General features: G+C 42.4%; 1 protein-coding gene across 12 annotated transcripts in view; it reads right to left on the bottom strand.

Moving 5' to 3' along the window:
- Positions 1 to 21,064, bottom strand: part of MCF2L2 (MCF.2 cell line derived transforming sequence-like 2) — a 230,185-nt gene that overhangs the window by 83,248 nt on the left and 125,873 nt on the right. For all 12 annotated transcript variants that reach the window (XM_070509354.1, XM_044771143.2, XM_070509356.1 and 9 more), the window contains one exon: positions 17,645 to 17,736. In XM_070509354.1, coding sequence (XP_070365455.1) covers positions 17,645 to 17,736 — 92 coding nt within the window. The remainder of the gene's footprint in view (positions 1 to 17,644; positions 17,737 to 21,064) is intronic.

Below are 21,064 nucleotides of genomic sequence, written 5' to 3'. Positions count from 1 at the left end.
GGCGCAGCCACCAGCGCAGGCTTGAAGCCAGCTGGCGGTCAGAAGCCCGGCTTGCCCAGCTCTGAGACCTTGGGCAAGCTCACTGAACCTCTCTGCCTCCATTTCCTCCCCTAGAACATGGATCCCACGGCACTCCCTACCATAGGGCTGTGGCCTTCTTCAGAATAATACTAGGCATTTAACTCTCAAAAAGAGGTAAGACTCCTACTCAGTTTGCTTTCAAGAAAATATTGGGTTTTTTCTTTTCTTTTCTTTTCTTTTTTTGAGGAAGATTAGCCCTGAGCTAACATCTGCTGCCCATCCTCCTCTTTTTACTTGAGGAGGATTGGCCCTGAGCTAACATCTGTGCCCATCTTCCTCCACTTTATGTGGGTCGCCTGACACAGCATGGCTTGACAAGCAGTGTGCAGGTCCGCTCTGGGGATCCGAACCAGCAAACCCCTTGCTGCCAAAGTGGAGTGCACAAACTTAATTGCTATGCCCCTGGGCTGGCCCCGAAAATATTGTTTTAACAACGTGTATAACACAGGAGTTCCTCCTGCCTGCCAGGTTCTGTTTAAATGAGTTATTTTACACTCTGACAAAAGGGAGCATAGAGTTAGAAAGGGCCCTCTTGCAAAAGTATTGAGGGAAATTTAATGAGTAAACATAGAGATTCCTTGTAAACTAGAGCTGGAAGTTGAAGGATCAGCTTTCCCCAGACTGAGGAATGGACAGGAAGTCTCCTAGAAAAACAGGTGAGAGTGACAGGCCCCTCAGCTAGTTGTTGACAGTGCAAGAAGAGAGTCGTCTACCTGGATTAATAGAAAGCAGTCAAGGTAAGGGGTTTTAATTACCTACAACACTGACCACAGAGACAGCAATTCAAAAGTGTTCAGTCAATGAGAGAAAATCGTAGATCTTGGATCTTTTTCGTAGATGTCTTCCCAAATCGGGTATTGTAACCATGGGTCCTTCAGGACCAGTTCACTGACCCCATCTCTTATCAACAGAGTGATTTAAACTGCCTTTCAGAGAATCTGCAAAGTCGTGTAGCCAAAGTATGTGCAAAAGAAGAACTGTTGGCCTAAAATGACTGTGGATCCAAAGCTCCTCCTTCCCACGGAACCCAAGGGCAGAGACACGACGAGAACGTGAAAGTAGGACTCTTATCAGAAGCAAAGGGTCTCTCATTCAGGAAGATCTGGTGTTAAAATTCCTTCCCCACCTCATCAAAAATGTTTAGAACCCTGTCATAAAAGTTTAGAACCTCATCATAGAAGTTTAGAATGCTGTCATAAATGTTTAAAACCTTACCATAAATGTTTGAAGCCCACCCATAAAAACTTGTCCCAAAAGCATTTCTGCATGCCAGTCTGTTCTCCCTAACCTCTTAAATTTTGCCCCAAATCCTCAATCCAGGAGACAGATCTGAGGGCACGTGCACCCTATTCTCCCTGTAGATGGGTCTTGCAGAATAAAGCTGATCTCTATTCTATGGTTAGTGTGGTGGATTGCAAAGTCTCTTAATTCATGACCACCGAGTGATGGAAAAATAGCAATGGCTCAAGATGTAGGTATGGATTTTGTCATCTTTTACACAAAATGATGGTGTCCCTCTAATTTATGGACTTTGTCATGCATGAGGTGACTTCATGAGCTTGCTGAAAGGCCTGGGCATGGACTTGGTTGTGTCAACCCATGTTCCTGTGACCACATGTCAGATAACTGGTGTCAGGGTAGAGGGAGAGTCCTCTGCCAATCAAGTTTGATGGAATACAACATGGGTAACTGTTATCGAACCAGATTCGTTTTTGCCCGCCGCCCAGAAAGCCAAACACCAAGTCGACGAGATTGCCGCAGAGAGAGGGTTTACTCAGAAGCCACACGAGGAAGCGAGAAACGTGAGCCTCAAATTCCCTTCCTCGAAAATAGGGACTCAGGGATATTTATGGGATCGGGGGCAAGGTTGTCTGAAATGTGGGGAGAGGTGATTGGTGATGAGGAGAGGTGAGGTAATTGATGATCTGCGCAAGCGTAGTCAGAGTCACACCTCTTCATAGGACCCATGCTGACAAAACGGCGGCATTAGCATGATCTGAGGGTGGAGTTTTTAGCCTCTTGACATCAAAAGGTCGCCTATCGGATATTTGCACAGGCCCAGTTGATGAGTTGGTGGTCTCAACAGGCCTGAAGTGGACAAGGAGTTCTAATTCCTGAAAAGCAGCTCACCTACTCATTACCATAGTGACCCAGGCTCCAGGAAGATGTTATCTATAGGAGCCTAGTGGGAGTCAGATAGCATATTGCCTAAGCAGCACAGTTAACAATGGGTGGGTTAAACAGCTAAAAGCTATAATCAGTAATTGCAAAAAGGAAAAAAACTTTAGTGCCTAGATATTTAGTCATCAATGGCTATTTGCCAGTTTCATAACGTTGAGGATATACTGGGACAGATCCACAGCAGATCTGGGGACTACTTTAATAAGAACCTGCAGTGAGGTAGTTAACTACACTGCAAACCAATGTTTGCTAAGGTTTAGACAGATTAATTGCATTCTAGTGCAGTGGCTTTCAAAGTCTGATCACAACCCACAGGAAAAACGTTTACAACATAACACACATAAGAAATATATATTTGAGGGTGGGCCCCATGGCCGAGTGGTTAAGTTCACATACTCCGTTTTGGTGGCATGGGGTTCACCAGTTCAGATCCTGGGCATGGACATGGCACCGCTCATCAGGAAATGCTGTGGTGGCATCCCACATAGAGGAACTAGGAGAACCTACAACTAGAATATACAGCTATGTACTGGAGGACTTTGGAGAGAAAAAAAAAGAGGAAGATTGGCAACAGATGTTAGCTCAGGGCCACTCTTCCTCACAAAAAAAAAAAAGGAAAAAAGGAAACCTTGTGGTCAGCCTTGATTTAAAAAAAAAAAGGCAGAGAGAAATATATATTTGGGTATTGTCCTGTTTCTGGTACAGAGCTCCTAAAACCCTTGGAATTTCCTACGTGATAAGCACAATAAAGGTGTCTTGATATTCATAAGAAACCCCTTTCAAACACACCTGAGTTTATGTTAATACAGCAACTTCTATAAAGCACCTAAGAATGGGGGCTGGTTGCCAGGGGGAGTTAGAGGGTTGGAACTTTCAACCCCTTACCGCCACTTCCAGGGAGGGGAGAGAGGTTGGAGATTGATTTCAATCACCAATGGCCAATGGTTTAATCAATCACGCCTATGAAATGAAACCTCCATAAAAACCCAAGAAGAGGGGCAAGCCTGGTGGCGCAGCAGTTAAGTTCGTACGTTCTGCTTCGGCGGCCTGGGGTTCGCCAGTTCAGATCCCAGGTGCGGACATGGCACCGCTTGGCACACTCGCTGTGGTAGGTGTCCCACATATAAAGTAGAGGAAGATGGGCATGGATGTTAGCTCACGGCCAGTCTTCCTCAGCAAAAAGAGGAGGATTGGCAGCAGATGTTAGCTCAGGGCTAATCTTCCAAAAAAAAAAAAAAAAAAACCCAAGAAGAGAGCTTCTGGGTTGGCGACCTCGTGGAGACTGGGGAAGAGTGGCTTGCCCAGAGAGCAGGGAAGCTCCACACACCTTCCCACATACCTTACGCTATGTATCTTTTCCATCTGGCTTTTTCTGAATTATATCCTTCGGTGATAAACTGGTAATCTAGTAAGTAACATGTTTCTTTCAGTTCTGTGAGCCGCTCTAACAAATTAATCGAACCCAAGGAAGAGGTCGTGAGAACCTCTGATCTACAGCTGGTCGGTCAGTCGGAAGCACCAGTGACCACCTGGACATGACTGGCTTGGCCTTTGAAGAGGGCAGGGGCAGTCTGATAGGACTGAGCCCTTCACCCGTGGGATCTGATACTGTCTCCAGATCGACAGTGTCAGAATTGAGCTAACTGCCTGGGGGTGATGGAAAAAAAACACACAACCGACATACATATGACTGATGTGATACACTCTATTTTTCATTTATGCTATCCCATTGCACTCTGTTCTTTTTACTTATTTATTTATTTATCTTTTTAAAGATTGGCACCTGAGCTAACAACTGTTGCCAATCTTTTTTTTTTCTTCTTCTTCTCTCCAAAGCCTCCCAGTACACAGTTGTGTATTCTAGTTGTGAGTACCTCTGTTTGTGCTATGTGAGACACCACCTCAGCATGGCCTGATGAGCGGTGCCACATCCGTGCCCAGGATCTGAACCGGTGAAACCCTGGGCCACCAAAGTGGAGCACACAAACTTAACCACTTGGCCACAGGGCCGGCCCCTACTTATTTATTTTTAAACTTTGGTGAACCCACCAAACTAAGTTCACTATCACCATTGTGACCTGTAATTTGAAAAGCTCTTAAAGGGTGAAAAGAGCAAACAGGTGTAAGAGGTAGACCTGGGGGGGAATCCCCGGCTTACTTTTTATTTCAAAGTGGCCCTGGGGCCAGCCCCAGTGGTCTGGTGGTTAAGTTTGGTGCCTTCCCATTCAGCAGCCCAGGTCGGTTCCCAGGTGCAGACCTACACGACTCGTCTGTCAGTGGCCACACTGTGGTAGCAGCTAACATACAAAAAGAGGAAGATTGGCAACAGATGTTAGCTCAGGGCAAATCTTCCTCAGCAAAATAAAGTAAAATAAAACAAGTGGCCTTCAGCAAGACTTCTCTGCACCTTAGTTCTCTATCTATAAAATAGGGCTACTTACCTTTACATCAAAGGGTTGTTGTGGTGATTGGAGATAACTGATTAGAGATAATGTATTAAAATGCTTAGTACAGAGAAAAGACACAATAAATGGCATTCATGGTTGGCATTTATGGTTGGCTCTTTGATGTCTACTTTGTGGGGATTAAATAGGTAATGTGTGTAAAGCACTCAATACACGGACCTTCAGTAATTGCTGGGCGGTTCGTACCTGCACACCTGTAATACAGACCCCATATTTCTCACTAGCAGGGAGATATTGGCCAAGTTACTTAATCTCCCTGGGCATCCGTTTTCTTCTGTGTAAAGTGAGAGAGATGTATGATTTGGCTACGAAACTTCCCTCTGTTTATAGGAATATAAAATACCAACATAGGTGCTCTTGCTTCTGATTTTGAGAAGAAAGGTAAACTGTAGCCAGAGTACTTTTGGGGAAAATTTAAATTAGGCTTCCTAAAAGCTCTAAGAGGAAGAGAGCATATTCAAATAAATACTTGCTTTTTTCAAATAATGGTCCTTTTATTCAAATAATGGGCCAAGAATTGACCACAGACCAACCCACCAATTGCTGCTATATTTCTTTGTTAGGGATTCTGTGTGAGTCTTACTGGATTGTGAGATGATGCTCTTTCAAAGCAGAGTAACAAGTACCTTATGAAATCGTAGCCTTTTTCCCTTCAGTCAGCCTGACTTGGAGATGCTGCTAGGGTATCCCCACGGTGGGGATTTTCTCAGCCAATTGGTGCTTTAAAAAGGAACCAAGCCATAAACTCCCCTATGGGGAGGCCACTCAGGTGGAAAAGCCCCTCCCCCTTTATATTCATTCTGTTCTGAAGACGAAGGGTGGCAGTGAAGGCAGGCAGGCTGGCCACTGCTCTGCACCAACATCACTCCCCTCCAACCCGCTCCACCCCAGCCTCCCCTCGGTCTCACAGTGACACCAGCCTACATTCAGGTTCTCCAGGAGCACTTTAATGATGCCTTCCTGTGTCTTCTCAAAAACATATAATCTAATCGTTTAGTTTCCCCTACATTTTGAAGAAAGACATGTTTCAAAATTGAGAAAACAGGCTAAGTGCCTAGCTTGAAGGAATCTTATTAAAAAATTTTATTTCAATTTCTCTGGAGAATACATCTTTTTTAAAGCATCAATCAACTTTTTAAAGGTATCAATAGCTAATTTTCAATTGATGACTAAAATATTTTTTTCTTCCCCAAAGGAGAGGTAGCAACATTTGAGCTGAATCAAATTAGTCTCTCCCTGAAGTTAAATGATTTCACGTTACGATTTTAGGGGTACTTGGAAAACTACTCAGTTTCAACTCCTTTAAAGTGATGCTATCTGGCCACTTAAGGTGAAAGCACTGTTTATTATATTATCACATTTCTTAAACAGAGAAGCTTACCAGACCTCACTCAGAGAAAAGGTAAAGCAGATAAGGGGCGGAGCCACCCTCTTCATTTAAAGTATAAAGGGTGAGCATTGTTTAAGGCTAAGCCTTTTCTGGCATTGTAATTATGGTTATGCGTCACTTAATGACAGGGACACTTCTGAGAAATGTGTAGTTAGGCTATTTTATGGCTGTGCGAACATTATAGAGTGCATTTACACAAACCTAGATGGTACAGCCTACTACACAGCTAGGCTGTATGGTACTAATCTTATGGGACCACCGTCGAATATGTGGTCCGTCGTTGACCGAAATGTTGTTGAGGTACATGATGGTAATTACGAAAATCTGAGAAAATAAATGAGGAGGGATGACAAGTAAGAATCACTGAAAAATTACAGAATGATGAGGTGTAGGGGAGGACAGTGGGAAGGAAAGGAGAGGAAACCTCTCCAGAAGGCGTTCACCTCCAGCTTCAGTCCAGGGTGGTTTAAGGGACACAGTCCCAGAGGGAGAAACATCAGCCTCGTGACAGGGTGTCTCCACCTTTCTCTCTCCATTGCTGGAATTGCTGGGGAAAAGGGGGAAACCCTCTTTCTTTTTAGGGCCCTAGTGGTGAGTACACTGAGGTGTGGCCAGCTGACTCATTCTGTGTAACTAACTCCACTCTATCCAGGAACTGAGCCGTGTCCGTAAATGTAAGAGATCCAACACTAGATGTCGAAGAGTCAACGTTTATTTAGGAAACGAAATATATCATTGAGGGATTAACTCCTAGGAGCACTAGTTAAACTTGCGAATCATCTGAATTTATTTTAAAGTGCCACTTTTCCTCTTTACTTTGTAGTTGGGATTATTTACCAGACGCTTGGGTTTTCAAAGAGGAAACAACATGGGCTCCTGTCAATGTCAAGAGTTTCCTTTTCATGGTTAGTCTAAAATTAGCCTGGGAAATTCCCAAAGTTAATAATTTCCTGCTCTGAGAGGAGTTTTGGAACCGTACCAGGATGGTACCTGGGTGGATACCACTCAGGAATATACTCCTAGAGGTAGAGAGTAGCCTATACATGGGGGAGGATGCTGGGAACAAGAACCAGGTGACAGCGAATGGCGTAGGCTAGTTATAAGAAAAGTTTTCTTTGAGGAACATGTGGCCCCCGCCAAATCTTTATCATTTAAAAAGGAGGGCAGGGGCCGGGCCCATGGCTGAGTGGTTGGGTTCACGCGCTCTGCTGCAGCGGCCCAGGGTTTTGCCGGTTTGGATCCTGGGCGCGGACACGGCACCGCTCATCAGGCCATGCTGAGGTGGCATCCCACATGCCACAACTGGAAAGACCCACAACTAAGAATGTACAACTATGTACCGGGGGGCTTTGGGGAGAAAAATGAAAAATAAAATCTTTAAAAAAAAAAAAAAAGGAGGGCAAAAGGTGGCCCTATCCTTCCATTGTAGATGAGTTGCAGAATATCTCATTGACTTGGCGCACGCCAGGCTGAGAGGCACCAGCAAGCTTGCTCAGCTGGTCCAGCTGGTTACAGCATGACCCTAACAGGGCCCAAGGATGCCCTGTCTGATTCCTCCCAGGTCTGTTCACTTGGTTCAAGGAAGAGAGTCTCACCCAAGGCCACAAGCATTTCTCTTAGCCATTCACCTAAACCCAAACGATTTAAAATTCTGTTATATAGTTTTGTTCCATAGAAGGAGATAATGGTAAACAGCCTGTAAAAGTTACTTTCTAAATGCTGTCCTCTTGGTTTGTCCAAGTTCCAAGTTTATTTCTAGAGAGAAATCCTCCTTAATGTGGTTGAAGGTAAATTTTAATAGCCACATAATGAGAGAATTTTACAGATTGTATAAAACATACATTTTTAAAAAAATTTAATTATTTGTATTGAGGTAACACTGGTTTATAATGTTAGGTAAATTTCAGGAATACATCATTATACTTTGACTTCACTGTAGAATACATCGTGTTCACCACCAAAAGTCTAGCTGCCATCCATCACCGTACAAATGTACCCTTTTAAACCTTTTGCCCTCCCCTCTCCCCGCCTCTCCACTGGTAACCATCAATCTATGCTGTGTCTATGTGTTTGTTTGTTGTTGTTTTTTTACCTTCCACAAATTAGTGAAATCATGTGTTATTTGGTTTTCTCTGTCCTACTTATTTTGCTTAGCATAATACCCTCAAGGTCCATCTATGTTGTTGAAAATGACAAGATTTCATTATTTTTTTATGGCTGAGTAGTATTCCATTGTATTTATATGCCACATCTTCTTTACCCATTCATCTGTTGATGGGCACTTAGGTTGTTTCCAAGTCTTGGCTATTGTGAATAATGCTACAGTAAACATAGGAGTGCATACATCTTTGTGATCTACTGTTTTTGTGTTCTTTGGATAAATACCCAGCAGTGGAATAGCTGGATCATATGGTAGTTCTATTTTTAATTTTTTTTTTAAGGATTGGCACCTGGGCTAACAACTGTTGCCAATCTTTTTTTTTCTGCTTTATCTCCCCAAACCACCCACCCCGTACACAGTTGTATATCTTAGTTGCAGGTCCTTCTAGTTGTGGGATGTGGGACTCTGCCTCAACGTGGCCTGACGAGCGGTGCCATGTCCGCGCCCAGGATCCCAACCCTGGGCCACCGCAGCGGACCGCGAGAACTTAACCACTCGGCCATGGAGCCAGCCCCTATTTTTAATTTTTTGAGGAATCTCTGTACTGTTTTCCATAGTGGCTGCACTACTTTACATCCCTACCAGCAGTGTATGAGGGTTCTCTTTTCTCCATATCCTCTCCAACACTTGTTATTTCTTGTCTTTGTTTGTTTGTTTTTTAAAGATTGGCAACTGAAGTAACATCTGTTACCAATCTTTTTTTTTTCTTCTTTTTCTTCTTCCTCTCCCCAAAGCTCCCCAGTACATAGCTGTATATTCTAGTTGTGGGTCCTTCTGGCTGTGCTATGTGGGACACCACCTCAACATGGCCTGATGAGTGGCGCCATGTCAGTGTCCAGGATCTGAACTGGCAAAACCCTGGGCCGCCGAAGTGGAGTGTGTGAATTTAACCACTTGGCCACGGGGCCAGCCCCTCTTGTCTTTGTAATTATAGCCATTCTGATGGGCATGAGGTAATATCTCATTGTGGTTTTGGTTTGCATTTCCCTAATAATTAGTGATGTTGAATATGTTTTCATGTGCCTGTTGGCCATCTGTATATCTTCTTTGGAAAAATGTTTGTTCTGATCTTCTGCCCATTTGTTAATCGAATTGTTTTTCTGTTGTTGAGTTGTATGAGTTCTTTATATATTTTGAATATTAACCCCTTATCAGATATATGATTTGCAAATATCTTCTCCCCATTGGTAGGTTGTCTTTTCATTTTATTGATGGTTTCCTTTGCCGAGCAGAAGCTTTTTAGTTTTATGTAGTCCCATTTGTTTATTTTTTATTTTGCATCCCTTGCCTGAGGAGACATGATATTCACAGATACTGCTAAGATCATGTCAAAGAGCATACTGCCTTGTTTTATTCTAGGAGCTTTATGGTTTCAGGTCTTACATTCAAGTCTTAAATCCATTTTGAATTAATTTTTGTGCATAGTGTAAGATAATGGTCTACTTTCATTTTTTTGCACGTGACTATCCAGTTTTCCCAACACCATTTGTTGAAGAGAACTTCTTTCTCCATTGTATGTTCTTGGCTACTTTGTCGAAAATTAGCTGTCCGTAGATGTATGGGTTTATTTCTGGGCTTTCAATTCTCTTCCATCGATCTATGCCAGTACCATGCTGTTTTGATTATTATAGCTTTGTAGTAAATTTGAAATTAGGGAGTGTGAGGCCTCCAGCTTTGTTCTTTTTTCTCAGGATTGCTTTGGCTCAGTGAGTTGTGATGTAGAGAATAGGAAGAACTTTTGAAAAACAGAAACCACTTAGGGAATCTATCCTGGGAGCAAATTCCTAGCTGGTTGGTCTGCCCTATTTGCTCCATCTCACTAGCCTTTTCCAGGACATCTTTCCCTACTCTTCATTGACATTACCTGAAGAAGCCACTGCCTAAAGTTTCCTTTGGATAATAGGACAGTCCCATTTTAAAATGGTAAGTGTTTCCTGGAGGGCTAAGGAGCTGTCAGTCACTCATCATCCAAGCATTGCTGTGAACTAGCACATTCAGATTTCTCCTACCTCTAGTCCAGATCAGATGCATTAGGAGGGGGCTTCCAAGAGGGAGGGGAGGTGAGAGGAAGGTTTTAGGACTTTTTATAGACTGAAGCCCTTTGGAAGGGAAGGGCAGGCTTGAGGAGAGGGGCAGGAGAGGGCCAGAGGCTTTGTGGAAATGGGAAACGATTAGAGACAGACGGGGGAATGGGTCTCAAATGCAAACTTGGGCTATTTCAAAATTTCCCCAGAGTCTCTTTTGTGTAAGATCATGAATTTCCCAGCTAGTCTTGTTAGTCATTAGTTCAATATTATTACTGGTTATATTGGCTTTTATAGGCTGGACTCATACTCTATACATTATTTACAGTATTTTGTTTGTGGGGAAAATGTCTTCTTAAAAAACTATAACCACTTCAACGTTGTTTTAACAATGATTTGCAAGTTTGTAGTTCTGTTTAACATATCAGAAAGTGAGGAACACGTCACATGATACCTTTCACCCATTCCCGAACGAGGAAAATGTAAAGGAAATAAGTGTGCCAAAGACATTGAAAAGAAGTTGCCCACACCTCCTGAGTTTTCTCAGGCTGTTTGATTTCATGTGATTTTAATCTCAATGCATGAATGTCAATGTAACTTAATTTTTATATGTTTGTACATCTTAACTCCTAAATAAAATCTTAAATTTGAAAAGTGATTTATTAGACCCATCTTTGGTCCCTAAGCTAGTTAACAAATAATTTCCGGATAACCACAAGACCAATTGGTTGACTCTCATTGGTGTGGGAAGGGCTACAGCCTCTGGGGCAGAGTTCGCCCAGCCAACAGGAAGAGAGGCTGTACGTTGCTGTTACAGATCTAGGAGACTCCACAAACACAGGACTCAGCCTTCATAAGCCCTCACTTTCTGCTCTTCCTCTTGAGTGCTCTATATTGGCCAACAAATTCATCCAAAGAGAAATCCAAGATGGAAATCTCAAAAGTATCTTCAATATCTTCCTTTCCCTCCCTATTAAATCTCTCCCTTTATCTTCTCTGCCTTGATCTTCATTCATCAAACTTTCTCTAACAGTTTTGTATGTTCCAGGCACTGGAGAGAATGTCTGGATGAATGGGTATGAGCTCTGCCCATCTCCCTTTTTCCCACTGCCGTTAGTGAACTCTCAACACTGAAGCCTCACTTACACCGTGACAACTGCTGGCAGCTGGTCATCCTGCCTGCCTTCATCTAATCTACTCTTCACTATCATACCACAGCTATCTTTCTGATACACAGATGCCTTCCCTGTCAACAATCTTCAACCAAAACCTTCAGCAACCTGTCTTTGGTCTACCTTCCTGCTTTCTCAAACCATTCCCAGAATAGCCTATGCCCCTTCAGACTTCTGAGACTTTATATCCTTCCCCATCCTGGATTGCCCTTCCCCTCTTATCCACCTTTCAAAGTTGTATTTATTCTTTAAGGTTAGGTTGGAATGCTACCTCCTTCGTAAACACATCCCCGATATACTTGTTTTATTATTTTTTTCCTCCCCAAAGCTCCAGTACATGGTTGCATATCCGAGTTGTAAGTCATTCTAGTTCTTCTATATGAGCTGCCGCCACAGCACAGCACCTGACAGATGGGTGGTGTGCTTCCACAATTGGGAAGCGAACCCAGGCTGCCAAAGTGGTGAGCAAAGAACTTTAACCACTAGGCCATCAGGGCTGGCTCCCCAATATGCTTCTTATGAACTACTCCCTATTCTGCCCTCTAACACGTTATATTCCTTTTACTGGAGGTGTGTCATGCTGCTTTATGTTATAAATTCTTGGAAAGATGTTGTTTACCCTATGAAACTTCTAAGTTTCCTGAGTTTAAGCCCCATATTAGAATTGTTTCCATGGGACCCAAAGCAATTGCTTTGATATATATTAAATTGAGCTGAATAATGCCCAAATTGGACCCAGAAAATATCTTAGTTATGTCAATTTTTTATTGGTCAGAGAGCAAAGACCAACAGTGGTCTTACTGTTATTCTCTTGTTTTTCTTATGTAGCTCCCTCAGTGAAAATACATTATCATAGATTAATATAATCACACCCTCACTCTCCTGACTTTTGAACTCTATATTGGCCTAAGAGTTCCATATCCACCTTAATGAGTTCTCCTTTATCCCAAGTCCTTGTGGCCTATGAATATAGCTTCTAGGCCAATGTGACCAAAAGTGCAGTCCTTGTACCACTTGGGTTCTAGTCACCAAATGCGCAAGTTAAAAATGCAGCTTCCTGAAGCCAGCCCCATGGTACAGTGGTTAAGTTTGCAAGTTCCACTTTGGCAGCCTGGGATTTGCTGGTTTGGATCCCAGGCGTGGACACGGCACCGCTTGGCAAGCCATGCTGTGGCAGGTGTCCCACATATAAAGTAGAGGAAGATGGGCACGGATGTTAGCTCAGGCCAGTCTTCCTCAGCAAAAAAAAGAGGAGGATTGGCGGCAGATATTAGCTCAAGGCTAATCTTCCTCAAAAAATAAAAAAAATTTTTTTAAATGCAGATTCCTGGACACTCCCCCATACCTCCTGAATCAGAATGTGCATTATTAATAAGTTCCCAGGGCTGCCGAAAACCTGGAGAATCTTCGTTCCAGAAATTCCTCGGAGAACTTGGTGGGAGGCTGCCTCAAGGATTTGGCGGATTCTCCGAATCTCTTATGAGCTCTAAGAATGACCAGACTTCAAACAGCATAGAAGGTAGACACTGAAATGTGCTTATAGTTCATATAGGTCTCTTGCTCAGAATCAGAAAGGTAAATGAAAGCTTTTGGGATTCAAAGAAGTAAGAAAGCAAGGAACTGAATCCGGCCCTGATCTGTTCTCATTTGGCAAAAAGGTACATATTCAAGATTAGGAGAAGTTATTCAATCTAAAACTTGGATCTGATCTTCCTTTGCTTCTTTTCATCTTTTACATAGAAGATTCTATCTATAAACACAGGATTAAACTGGAAACTAAAATTACTAAGAATCTGTTCTGTCGGGCGTCGTGCCAGCTGTTTTCCACATATTTCTCATTTAATCAACCACCTGTGAGGTTTCTTTCTTTATCCCCATCTTACAGAAGAGGAAGTTTAGAGTATGAAAGATTAAGTAAACTGCTGGTTAGGTGGATTAAGTGAGCAATTAGGTAGAAAAGTTAAGTTAGATCACTAAGCAAACTGCTAGATTAAGTAAACTGCTGGTTCCAATCCCAGTTCCACTATTTACTAGTTGTGTGAGCCTTGGGGAAAGTTACTTAACCTCTCAGAGTCTCAACAGCATCACGGATAAAGCAAGGGAAACATCATCTTCCTCACCAGGTATTGAGGACCCGCGAGGAACTCAGGTACAGACAGCACTCAGCACAATGGCGGGCCCTCAGTCAGGGTTAGCAACTCTTCCCTCACCTCTCCGTTCCCTTCCAGCCTTGGCTTTTTCGTTCATTGGCTTCTTAAAAATTTTTATGAAGGGGCCGGCCACGTGGCCAAGTGGTTAAGTTCACGTGTTCTGCTTCGGCGTCCCAGGGTTTCACAGGGAGGAGGAGGAGGAGGGGGAGGGGGAGGAGAAGAAGCAGAAGAAGCAGAAGCAGAAGCAGAAGCAGAAGAAGAAGAAGAAGAAGAAGCAGAAGAAGAAGAAGAAGAAAAGAGATTGGCAACAGACGTTAGCTCAGTTCCAATCTTAAAAAAAAAAAATTTATGAAGAAGGCTGTTTGCTCAGAAGTCTGAAAAGGCTTCTGCTGCTTTAAACCACTTTAAAAGGCGTCCAGGAACACTGTTCACACTCACAGCCAGTAGCTCTTCCTTTATCCTGAGGTTCACATTCAGGAAAAAGAAGAATTCTCATCAGCCCTTGGCTTCTTTCCATCTGCAAAGAGGCTGCGATGTGAGCAGCTCAGGGAGAGCAGCCCCTCTGAGTCAGGCTTGCAGCTTCCAGCAGGTGACGTACAGAGCAGGAAGCGGCCACATCACCACCGCCAGCAGCACAGCGAGCCTGCTCCGCCGCTGGGCTTTCCCAGACGACGTCAGTGGGTAGGGAGCCAAGCGCATGGCTGCCAGGCTGCCAGAGAGTACCCGAGAGCCTCAGCTGCCTCATCAAGTTTAGCTTGTCAAGTTCCTTCCAACTGGCACAGCAAGGATCACCCCGCACGGGAAGAGGAAACGCCTTTTTTAGGAATGAGTTTTCTCATGGTGATAAAATCGTATCATGATTTTGTGGCAGGTAGTGAGTATTAGTGACTCTAGCTGCAATCAAGAATGGTTTTGGTTTACAGGTTTTTTTGTTTGTTTGTTTGTTTTTTCCTGTGGGCATTGACGCGTGAGGGCAAGGAGGGGCATTTATCACGATGTTGTGATTCATTCTCCTAGACTACGGTTTCATTTTATCTTTGAGTTCTAGGCTTAAGGCCAAAAAGATGTCAGAACTGTCACCCGCAGTCATATGCACGTTCCATCCAGCCTGGTCATCTGTCTTGGACAGTGGCCACAAAACACAAGGAGCAACGATTATTCTTGATGTTAGTTAAAGTCCTTGTCCCCCTTTTAATGATCCATGGACCGCGCAGACATGAATTTAAACCTTTTTTTTTAAACCTACCTTTATTAGCTTTCTTACGTGTTTTGGAATAATGACTTCCCTGGCTAGAGTACCCACCTTGGGAAACACTAATTGCATTTATCGGTCCTAAATTGATTTCTAAGTCTAGGACTTGGGAATGTAGTGAATGGACCCCCTGTCTTCCTGCTCATCTTGTTCACAGCTGTGCGGATTCTGCCCACACTTCTTCTCACAGCCTTGGTCTTGTCAAAAGTTCAGAAAAAAAGAAAAACAGAAGTAAAACCAGTGAATCACTGAAGTAGTAATTAGTAAAAGTTTCTTGTGCACACACTAAAAAGACAGTTTGCAAACTGGGAGCTTTCCAACCAAAACATGGAACGAGGCTCACAGGTCGATTGTTATAAAGCTGCTGATACAGTGTGGAGGGAGGGGTTGTTTATTCTTCACAGTGATTGGTTACAATGTTAGAATTTTCTTAAATGAAAGGGAATTGGTTAGTGGTTACCTTAGACCCATTTGGGGGAACAACGTAAGTTTCACTTATGATTTTCAGAGGCATAAGCAAGAAATGATCCAGGTCAAGTTAGCTTTGCTTGTCTTGCAAAATAAAGTAAATTAAGCTTTGCCTGTATGACTAAACTGGTTTTGTCTGTTCAGGGAATTTATAAGTCCGGTGTCCCTTTGTGTTTGATTCTAACGGTCCCTAGAAGCAGAAGTCTGACCAGCCTCTGTTTGCCAAACTGAGGAAGTTTGGCAGCCTCTGTTCCTGCCCTGCTTCCTCCACCACCTTGACTATTAACATAGGTTTTGTTGTGGGAAGCCCTTTATTAAATATACAAACAAAGCAACAGTAAGGAAAAACAACAACGAAAGCACAGAAGGACAATTGTAACATGTACTTGCCCCTGCTGAATAGTACGTATGCTCTTGGCGATCTGCCTACACGCAGAGGGAGCTGGCATCTTAGCACAACAGACTTGGAGTCTGAATTAAATAAACAGTAAAGCAGAAGAAGGAAAAAACCAAGAGTCTGGTGGTCAGAACTTCTTGGATTCCACTCAACATTTTCTAACCCTTTAGGCCTCCGATTGTATCCGCACCCCTGCTCCTGCCTTGTCTATTTTTACCAATGTAAAATAGGAGTAAATGATAAATGCAGCTTATGGAAACCTTTGGCCTTAAATACTTTGAGGTCTTCCCTGAGGAGAGGTGCCTTATGTTTATTGACTACATTCCTTTTTTTTTTTTTTACAACCAATAATAGCACTCATTTTTATTGTTCACAATTATTGAAATAATTCACTTTGATTTGTAATCTTATTTAAGAGAACTTCCACACACTTACAAGTCCCAGGACATCTTTAGAAAGTGTGACGGTCAAGAATATGTTGTCTAAGATGGCTGAAGAATGTCATGGAGATATGAAACGAGTTCAAACCACATCATGAGTCAACGGCAATGGTATATGAGTTCAGGGGCTGGATCTGGGCTCTGGTGCACTTGACACAGCCCTCACCTTCAAAGATGACAGTCTCTGAGCCCAGGGTACACAGAAAAGGGTAGGGCGATGCTCAGTGAAACCCCTTTTTTATGTCACTTAATGATTCCACAGATTTCATGAATGGCAAGTCAGGTGAAGTTTAATTATGTTTACCTGCTTCAAAAAATTGCTATTTTTTAAAATGGCTAATCAAGACCTATGAAATTGCATATTGTTTCCTAACTCTGGAAGACACAGTGGCAGAATTCCTCCAAATTGACAGAAGAATGCAGTTATCTCTAAGAATAGTCTGCTGGAAATTCTAGTTCCCACAGTGTTTCTGCTTCCAGGAAGACTTGCTTTCTGCTTGATGCCTAATGGTCAGTGGAGTCCCTGTGGGTCCTATATACAAACCCATTAGGAATTGAGGAAGGATCTGAACTGCCGCTGAAGTGCATTTGAGCCCATGCGCTACTAGTCTCCGGTTTTAGAACCATTCAGTCAGCCAGATATTTAATTTTCAGTGAGGTGGGGAAAGGGGAACCTTCCTGGGGTTGCCATGCAATAACATATATTCATAATTCCTTTTATTTGGGTTTTTAAATATAATGTTACTTTACCATTATATAGTGCTTGGCAATTTTCAAATTTTCATTTCACGCTCAAAACAGTTTCAGGAGGTAGCTGTTGTTACTCCATTTTTACAGACGAGAAACTGAGGCTTAGAAAGGTCATGTTGCTTAAGTCCAGGTCTGCCTGATTCCAAAGCGAATGTTCTTTTTTTTTTAACTTTTATTTAGAAATAACTGTAGATTCACATGAGGTTGCAAAGAAACATACAGAGAAGTCCTGTGTACACTTCCCCCAACCTCCTCCTATGTTAACATCCTACACAACTAGAGCATAATATGAAAACCAAGAAAATGACAGAGCTTAATTAGAATTCAGCACTTAGACATGCGCATGTATGTGTGTAGCTCATGCAATTTTGTCATGTTCTTTTTATACATAAACTACACGGCTCTACCAATTTTAAATATGAAGTCAGATTATAGGAATGAGTAAAATGACTTTTCCTTCAATAAAACAATATCTACCAACAATTACTTAAATGACCAAACAGTTTTTCATTTCTAGCTGCAGTTAAGAAGGAAGAAGGAAGAAATTCCACAAACCTCAGTTCTTGGGAGCACCAGTCTGTGCTACGCGCCTCTGTGGGCACATCTTCTGGAGGTGATAAGTATGAAATAGGGGGACTTGATTTATTGATAATCAGGACAGCGATATTCTGTCATGTCAGAAATTTCTATCAGCAAAAGAAAGGTGATCTTACCTTGACTTCAGATTTAGTCTCATCATCTTTCTTTTCCAGGGAGTTCAACTCTGTCTCCAGATAAGGTGCCTCAGGTGTTTTCTGAAGAGGAGCTAGAGGGACAAAGAAAACCTGGCATTAACTTAGCGATTCGGCTTATAAATAACTCAGAGCATTTAGCCAGCCTTGGACAAGCAGCTGGACTGCGCTGAGGCAGCTGGTTAAGAAAGCCAGACTGAGCTGCTGTGGTGATTTCTGAGGTGGCAGATGAAATCGGAGGTGAAGGAGAGATGCAGAAATGAAATAAGAGTCCTTGACATCAGACAGTTCACTTTCGATCTGAAGAGAAAACAGTCACACCCAACACCACATGGAACAACAAATCGCAATTCTGTAAGTGTAATGTGGCCAAAACAACAGATTCCGTAATTCCCATTTGTAAGACTCAGCTAAAAGGTCACTTTCTTCATGAAGTCTTCCTTGATTTTCAAACTTCATGGTTTTTTTTTCTTCTCCCCCAAAACCCCAAGTACATAGTTGTATATTCTAGTTGTAGGTCCTTCTGGCTCTGCCATGTGGGATACCGCCTCAGCGTGGCCCAACAAGTGGTGCCAGGTCCGTGCCCAGGATCCAAACCAGTGAAACCCTGGGTCACCCAAGCGGAGCATGTAAACTTAACCACTTGGCTAGGAGGCCGGCCCTTTATGGATTCTTTTATTCTGCTTTAGTATTTATCATTTGTACTGTATAATATGCACTTCATGTGGTTCTTGGATTAAAAGACCAGATTCAATTCTAGGTACCACATTCTATTGAATATATTTTTTTTCCATTACACAGGTAATTAATTTGTGCTTATTATAGAAAATTTGAAAAATACTAAAATCTTACTATTTAAACACAACCGTTTGGTATTTTTTTTACAATCTTCTTTAAAATGTTCTCTCTTTCTTTGTGTGTGCACACACATACACAATCATACCATGATTATGTAAAGGGATGTCCACGTCTGCCCTAGCCAGAAGGAGCTGTTGCTAATCTGATGATCTAACAGTCGGATTCCCGAACTAATGTAATCACATTTATTAGTGGATAAGATGACTGTGTGAGGAATCAGTTGGCTGAGTCAGGAGGGAAGTGGGCTGTCCTGCTCTTGCTCTCTTCTCTGTCACTCTATCTCTCTCCTCTCATTCCCGCAGGGCTCTCAGACACCTGGGAGATACCCTTCTTCAGGCTCCATGGCATTTGGTAGTAAATTAGAACTTGAGGAGGAGAAGGCTGAGCTAGGCCTTGAGGCGTTCTAAGCCAGTTGTACCAGAGGGCTGCACTGGGAGTGATGGCTACAAGTCTAATAGGTAAGTGGTACTTTGAATTCTTACTTATCACCATCACCACTCTTTCATGTATACTTCCCTTGGGAAACTCACAGGATATATGTGATTAACTTGAGACAAGATTTGAGCATTTCCAGGTCCCATGGCCAAAATACCATCCATCTAATGCCACCAATATATCATCCTGATTCTTATCTGTGGTGGACTTGATGGAGATTGACCATCTGCCTTCCAGAGGCCCCTCCCAACCCTCAGATTCTGTGAGCCAACTGGAAGCAGCTGGGGCTGTCTGTGGGTTTTTCATAGAGGCCATGTGGAAATCTGTAGTAAAGTACACCATTTGTTGCCCCAGGTTATGTGAGCACTGAAGCTACTTTATAACAATGCACAATCCTTCAGGCTCCTCACTCTCTGCAGGATCTCTGTAAGCTAAGTGATTCCAGGCTTAATAACCGAATGCTAGAAATGCATCCATTGTAATTGGCTACATCCAAGTCTGAGAAACACCTGCCCTTCATACTGTGAGCACAGTGACGTTCACAGGGATGGCAGAGATGCGGGAGCCACACCAATAACATGGGACACACATTTTCAGAGTACATAATCTCTGTGCCCCAGCTTCTTTATCTGTAAAGTGGAGAATAATGGGAAAGCCTGGAGGATAGGGTTGCCATGAGGCTTTCATGAGTTAATACACACAAAGCATTTAGATCATGGTAAGCACTCAGTCCATTTTCACTATTATGATAGCCCATGGCATTAAAAGGAATTTTTTCACATTCCTTATGAACTTCAAAGAGGTTAAATGTTGTACCCAAGACACCTAGTAACAAGAGTCAGAGGTGAGATTCTAGCTCCCATGTTAAGCTCCCCGCCCACCTTTCCTACACCATGAAATACAACAGTTTATCTTGGCACAGACTCAGTTACTAAGGAATCAGACAAATGTGTTTCAAAATCCTGTTAGTGACCTGCCTGAGTCCATAGTCAGTGGTTACTCTCCAAAACAAGAGTGCAGGATTGTTCTGCAAAATGAGCTTGTTGCCTGACCAAGGTCAATGATACCTGTTCAGACATGATGAAGACCTGTCTATCCTAGGAGACTCATTATCTATTACGAAATCTTGCATTTGAAAAGCTGAGAAACATTATCATTCTGCTTTATTTACTTGTAACAAACATACGCCCCTTAAAATAATGAGAGAGGCAAAGCCATAGAAGTGAACACACTTTAGTTTTGGAAAAGAGCCCTAGATGAGAGGTCAGGAGAACCAAGTCCTGTTTCCAGCCATCCAAGAAGGATGCCTCCATGAGAGTGTCTGTTCATGTGTATCTGTGGTATGTATGCATAAGTGTGTCTGAGCATGCACGTGCACGTATGTGTGTGTTGACCATGAGTGTGTGAGTGTCTGTGCATAGAAAATTTCAGGAAAGAAACATGTACTAAACAGTTATCAAGCCTTACTTCTAAAAAAGTGCAATATATGCTGGGAGATGGGACTGTAAATTGTACTAAAAGAAGAATTACCAAAAGACCTCATGATTTTTGGATAAACAAAAACTGAAAGAATTTGTTGCAAACAGACCTGCACAATAAGAAATGCTACAGGAAGTTTTTCAGCCTGAAGAGAAATGACACAAGATGTAATTCAGATCTACAATAAAGAATAAAGAACACCAGAAATGGTGAATAGGAGGGTAAATATAAAAGAATATGTATAGTTTTCTCTTCCTTTCTCTTAATTTCTTTAAAAGATATATGACTGTTCAAAGCAAAAATTATACCACAATGTTGGGGGTTTAACGTATGTAGATGTAATATTTACGATGAGAATAGCAGAGAGGATGGGTGGGGGATATACAGAACTATCATGTTGCAAATTTCCTATATTTTACATAAAGTGCTACAATATTAACTCAAAGTAGATTGTGATAAATTAAGGATGCATATAGTAGTCCCTAGCAGAAACATCTGGGGAAAAACATAGTAAAGAGGTATGTAATCTAAAAAACCAATAGAGGAATTAAAACGAAATACAGTCATGTGTCATTTGATGGGGATACATTCTGAGAAATTCGTTGCTGGGGAATTTGTCATTGAGTGAAC

Source organism: Equus asinus, chromosome 5 (genome assembly GCF_041296235.1).
Source record: "Equus asinus isolate D_3611 breed Donkey chromosome 5, EquAss-T2T_v2, whole genome shotgun sequence".
Lineage (NCBI taxonomy): Eukaryota > Metazoa > Chordata > Mammalia > Perissodactyla > Equidae > Equus > Equus asinus.
This window is presented reverse-complemented; position numbering and strand designations above follow the sequence as displayed.